This window comes from Nicotiana tabacum, chromosome 24, assembly GCF_000715075.1.
Source record: "Nicotiana tabacum cultivar K326 chromosome 24, ASM71507v2, whole genome shotgun sequence".
Lineage (NCBI taxonomy): Eukaryota > Viridiplantae > Streptophyta > Magnoliopsida > Solanales > Solanaceae > Nicotiana > Nicotiana tabacum.
In genome coordinates this window covers 62222755-62229112 of record NC_134103.1, presented here as the reverse complement: position 1 = coordinate 62229112, position 6358 = coordinate 62222755, and the positions used below count along the sequence as shown (strand labels likewise).

The 6358-nt window shown below is 33.5% G+C and overlaps 1 protein-coding gene across 1 annotated transcript; it reads left to right on the top strand.

The window, feature by feature from the left end:
• Positions 1-2262: 2262 nt before the first annotated feature.
• LOC107809602 (protein SIEVE ELEMENT OCCLUSION B-like) lies at positions 2263-6082 on the top strand. Its single transcript, XM_016634259.2, has 7 exons — positions 2263-2521; positions 3023-3136; positions 3434-3882; positions 4105-4217; positions 4441-4583; positions 4649-5134; positions 5225-6082. The coding sequence occupies exons 1-7, from the start codon at positions 2306-2308 to the stop codon at positions 5840-5842; spliced, it is 2139 nt and encodes a 712-aa protein (XP_016489745.1). The 5' UTR covers positions 2263-2305; the 3' UTR covers positions 5843-6082.
• The last annotated feature ends 276 nt before the right edge of the window (positions 6083-6358 follow it).

The following is a 6358-nucleotide window of genomic DNA, read 5'->3' as shown; positions in this document are numbered from 1 at the left end:
TGACCAATTTGATGTTATCCTGAATTGTGTAAATTGTAATGTCTAAAATTTAAACTATTAGAGAGAACATTTATTTAAAGAAATTATTATAAGTCTACAAAAGGACATCAGTACCAACTGTGGAGAAAGTTGGATTTTTATAATCAGTACTTATTAGTTTTTGCAGTCTTTCCCCGGCAAAGCAAAAGATGAATTCGTATTCGCCTATCCTTTAATCAAGTACCCTTCTCGTAAAAGAAAGTTAGATTTTAATAATTCAGCTTTAGCATTTTTCTCAGTAAAGCAAAAGATGAAATTCACATTTGGCACTCCCTTCAAGTAACCATCTCTCACTTTCGCTTCCTTTTTGTCGCTGCATGCAGTGAAATAGCTAGCCTAGTCACTCAAGTCTAAATTAGTGAGTTGTCTTACTGAGGGCTGAAGTGAGATTGCAGTCTTTGCATATGTTATTTTACTTCCTTTTTCCACACATTGTTATTATTCTTTTAAGTTTGAAGTTACAGCATATATATAGTGCAAATTTACCTTTATATCTTCTTATCTTTTGAAGAGATCAATCGCCAATACTTGGACACGAATTCTATAACATAAAGATATTCGAGGAGAAGTTTGAGTTTTTAACCTATCATCTACGTAGAAATAATGCCATAAAGAGCCATTTCGAAAGAGTATACAATTTTATTAAATACTTCGTCACAAAAAAATATATCAAACTAACAAAATTCAATATTATAATATATCTCAAACAACAAGAACTATCAGTATTAAAAAGGTAATTCTGGATGTAAGTCTATAAAAATTTCCCTATATGAATAAGAGAGTCGCCGCATCTCAAACCTTACTAGCTGCGACAAGCAAGCAATGCACATCCTTATCATAGATTCAAAATTCTTTAGGTAATCAAGATTATTTAAAAAGACAATCAGATCTGGAGTCTTGTTGAAATCGATGGCAAAAACATATTCTCTACTTTAGCCCTGTAAAGAAATTTCCAAGGGACCACCATGCGTAACTAATTAATTTCTTATCCAATTTTGAAACTCCTTTTGACTGATTCATCCCTCTTACAAGCAAGGTACTTGATTCGTTATGTTTGGAAAGCAAGTAAGAATTGGATTTGAGTGTAATTACATAATTTAACATGTTTGTCTAGTCAATTATTACTTAATAAGTATAGAATTGAGGGTAATTGAAGATGTGTAATTACACTCTCCAATTCTCAAGGGGAGGTGAGAATTCGTGGTAATTACACTGTGTAATTACAAGATTACTTTTTAGTTGCTTTCCTTTTTGTTTTTATTTTTTATAACTTTTTATTTTTATGTAATTGCTCATATATTTTATTTCTTATTTATTTTATTTTCTTCATTTAGCATAACTGCGTTATTATTCTAGTTTTTGAAGCTACATCTCCTAATATAATGAGTTATTAACAAACTTGGCATATAAAGAGTGATGTTATTAAAGTAGAATTTCGTTGTTGACTGAGGTTATAAACTTATTATGTTTCCTAATCTTAAAGTTATTTGAACTTATTTTTATTATGTTGGAATTTGACATATGTTAAGCTTTTTTTTTTTTTTTTGGATTTTGAAATTGTGTTATATTTATGGTTCCAATTTACTTATTTTAGTAGTATTGGCTTGTTATTTCACATTGCATGTTGTTCATTTTTTAGTTAGAATTGATAGATTAGTTTTGTAAAACTTTTGAATAATGTTATGACATTATATTTATAAATATTAATTTATTTTATCAAACATGCATTCCATGATATTCTTACAAAACGTATGTTTTTAGTTTTTATAATTAATTAAACTAAATATTATTAATTTGGAAAGTATATATCAATTATTTTTACAATATTAATTATAAATATATGATGACTAATTAATGTATATTCAAGAAAAAATATGCATCTTAAATACCAAATCTAATATCATTTATACTTATGAAAAATCATTTATAGGCATATATTATATTAACTTTTAAGTTTTGATAATTATTTCATTTAAAATTTAATCTAACTATGTAATTACACTTGTACGACTAAACAGTACGCTTGTAATTACATTATGATAAAAAAACAGGTCATCATAATTACTACTCCTATATTGTATAATTACTACCCTAGTAATTATACCAATTTCAATTAGTGGGTGGCTTTCCAAATAGACTCTAACTGTCAACCTTTATTCCCATCTTAATTTTTCATCACTATTTATATCTTAGTGACGATTATCAAACTATCTCAGCAAACTCACTATTTTCTTTCTATTTCCCCCTTAATTATTGCAAGTAAAAAATGGCTAGTCATTCTTTGGTGTCATCTACAGCTAAGCCTGAGCCAGTAACTAGGCGTGAACGTCCAGTTTTCTCAATGTCAGATGATCATGCAATGTCCAAGAAAATCCTGGATACTCATTCTCCCAATGGTCGTGAAGTCGATGTGGCCATCATCCTTCAAGTCATTGAGGAGATTTTTCAGCATGCTTTCCTTGCCATTGATGGCGTTCTACAGGTAAATGGATGTTTAGACAATCAGTGCTATATAACCTGGCCTGTTGTAGAAGGTTATTATTGCCTTATTTTTCAGAGTTTAACTTATAAGTATATATTATCAGTGCAAATTTTTTTGTCACACTATTTGGTCATAAAAATGATGATATCTACAGGCCAGGTAAGCTTCCTTCAAATAAGGCAAGTTACATGTGACAACATGTAAAGGTGACTTGATGGCGTAAAACTTTTTTATCCAATGTATATATATTTTTCAGGTTTAATTTTACTAATTTTACTTGTTATAGGTAATTATCTTTAATTATATTTTAAGTGACTTGATAATTTAAACCTATTCTTTCTTTTATATTTCCCTCCTACCCTAGCTTTCTGTTTTTGTGCCAGTACAATTTTCTGAACACCTGCTTGCTACATGAAGAGAAGTCTTACTTGCTTTTATTCAGTAGATTGATTGCAATTTGTAGCAACACTAACTTTTGCTGTTATTGTTATATATAATCAGGATAGTCATCGTGAAAGCATGGAAACATCAAAACTAGAAGAGAAGACCTCATTTACCTTTGACAGCTTCCATCTTGAAGGATTGGCTTATATCATGCACAAAGTCTCCTGCCAGGTTATACTCTCCTCTTTTGTAGTAATCTGTAGTCACCCAAAAAAAAAAAAAAAAATGAGTGCAATTTTATTGTTAAATACGCTGGGAATGTATCGATTTATTGCCATACTAGTGTAGTTAGTTGTCATTTATACTAGGTTACCCAATTAACACTTATGATAGAGAGTTACTTGTATTTACATATAAGTGACATGATTGTGTAAATATTTTTTATATTGTCAGTGCATATAACTTAAACTCATAATTATTTTTAAAATTTATTTTGGCTTTAACACTATGAGCCCACATTATTTTCAGTTGACATGCAAGTTCTCGGGAGGAGGGGAAGCCCATGCAACAACAATGGAAATCCTAGGGATGCTCTCTAGTTATCATTGGGATGCAAAACTAGTCTTAACTTTGGCATCATTTTCCATAATATATGGAGAATTCTGGCTGGTGGCTCAAAAGTTTGCTACTCAGCCTTTGGCCAAAATGGTGGCTCTGTTGAAACAGCTACCTGATATAATTGAACATGCTGCTGCTCTCAAGTCGCGATTTGATGCCATCAACAACCTCCTCAAAGCTATTTTGGACATAACCAAATGCATAATTGAATTCAAGAGACTTCCATCTCAGTACATCTCCGAAGATCAACCACCTATGTCTGTGGCTATTGCTTACTTCCCTACTGCAGTTTATTGGACCATAAAAAGTATTGTCGCTTGTGCTTCCCAGCTCACTAGCCTTCTTGGCATGAGTTATGAGTAAGCCTACTATGCATTTAATTTAACTTAACGATGTAAATAATTTTAATGTAATTTGCTGTAGCATGTGGCATGCCTTATTTTTCAGGTGATCTTATAGAAGTTAACCTCTTAATTAACTACACAAATTCTTCCATCTCTTTTCGTTTCCTTTCTTTTTTATCTTACAAATTTCGGCCAATTTGTGGAGAAACAAAGAATTTTGTTCATGTAAAAATGCAGGTTCATATCAGCTACTACAACAGACACATGGGAAATGTCAAGCTCCACGCACAAGCTGAACAACATTAGCGATCACCTTAGAGCTGAATTGGAGCGTTGCTATGAACATATTCGTGAGTTAATTTAATCTTTGTAGGAAATGAAATTGCATAGACAGTAAATAATAAACACATTATAAGATCAGAAGGTAGAACAATGAGTGAATGTGATTAGAATAAATATCAAAGCTTTACTATGATCTTTAAGGGCGGAGAGTTGATGATTAATCGATATAGTAATATTTGAGAAATCATGGCTAGTAGGAATTTTCTAAAGGGCTTATGTCGTCAAATGCAGAGGAGAAGAAACATACCGAGTATTATCAAATGCTTGTGCACTTATTCGAGACAACCCAATTCGACAACATGAAGATCAACAAAGCACTTATCTACATCAAAGATGATTTACTGCCACTTGAAGTTGGAACTATGCACACGAGGGTATGTTCAGTATTCTCCTTATATATTTCTCTAAGAAGTTTCTTGATTATAAAGACTTGTCACAGGCCAGTATTGACGCGCTGAGAAGAAAGACCGTCTTGCTGCTAATATCTGATCTTGATATTACCCCAGAAGAGGTATTAATACTTGCCACTATCTACAATGAATCAAGGGGCAGGTCAGAACTGCAATACGAAATAGTGTGGCTTCCGATTTCGGATAGATCAAGGGAGTGGAACGAAGGGTACGAACACAAATTTAAGGAACTACAAGCACGTATGCCTTGGTTCACATTGCACCATCCTTCTTTGCTAGAGCCAGCAGTTATCAAGTATGTCAAAGAAAGGTGGCATTTCTCTAAGAAAATGATGCTTGTAGCCTTAGATCCTCAACAAGGTAAAGTAGTATGTCAAAATGCAATCCACATGGCTTGGATTTGGGGAAATTTGGCCTATCCATTCACTATGGCCAAACAGGAAGAGCTCTGGAGCATTGAGTCTTGGAGACTTGAGCTAGTCGTTGATGGCATTGATCAAAATATTATTGAATGGGTAATTTTGTTTAAACAAAATTCTAATTGTTGATCCTCTGTTTCTTCTTCTACTTAGTCTCACATATGTGTTCTATAATTTGATGATCAGATGACGGCTGGGAAGTATATCTGTCTATATGGAGGAGAAGACGTCGAATGGATAGAAAAATTTACAACTTCTGCTAAAAGTGTGGCACACAGAGCTGGCATTGATCTGCATATGATCTATGTTGGAAAGAGCAACAACAAGGACCGAGTTCGAAGGATCAATAGCATTATAAGAAAAGAAAATCTAAGTTATTGCTTGGATGATGTGATGTCAGTTTGGTACTTTTGGACAAGACTAGAGAGTATGTTCTATTCAAAAATGCAGTTAGGACAAACAATCAAAGATGACAAGATAATGCAAGAAGTGTTAACAATGTTGAGTTTTGATGGGAGTGATCAAGGATGGGCAGTCATTAGCAGAGGATCATTTGAGATGGCCAGAGCCAAAAGTGTAGTAATAACTAAGACTTTGGAAGATTTTCATGTTTGGGAAGAAGATGCTAGAGAAAAGGGATTTGTGTTAGCTCTAATTGATTACTTTCTCCATCTGCACACTCCTCAGCACTGCAATCGCCTAATTCTTCCGGGACTTGATGTGGACATTCCGGAAATGATAACTTGTGCTGAATGTGGGAGACAAATGGATAAGTTCTTCATGTATCGTTGCTGCACCGATTGAGGGAACTATCAATAGTTGCTAGATATGCATTCTACTTGATTACTTTCTGTTCCCAAGTTCAGGATTTTCATCATCTAGTCCCAAAAATAAATGGTGCTTCTTATACCATCATTTTCCTTACTGTCTTATTTCATTGAATTATTGTATGTACTCTCTGAAATTCTAATGCTCACTTTTCTGGGAGCTCTTGAATGCACTTGAGTGTGTCATAGCAATGACAAGGCTGGTCTACTTAGTTTATTCTGTCCCAGATATTAGTATTTTTGCCAAACTGAATTTGCTTCAAAATACTTATGCTCTAATTAGTATATTCTACCAGCTTATGCCATATAATATTCCCAGCACACTGAAATATTGTATCAATACCCCCACCCCACCCCACCCCACCCCACCGCGGATAAAGGTCACTCTTGCCTACAAGGGTGTTAACATGAAGAAGGAATCACCCGGATCGAACAGAATGGAGATTCAGTTTTCCCTTGGGCTTTGATGACTTCTTCCAAGGACACACACGTC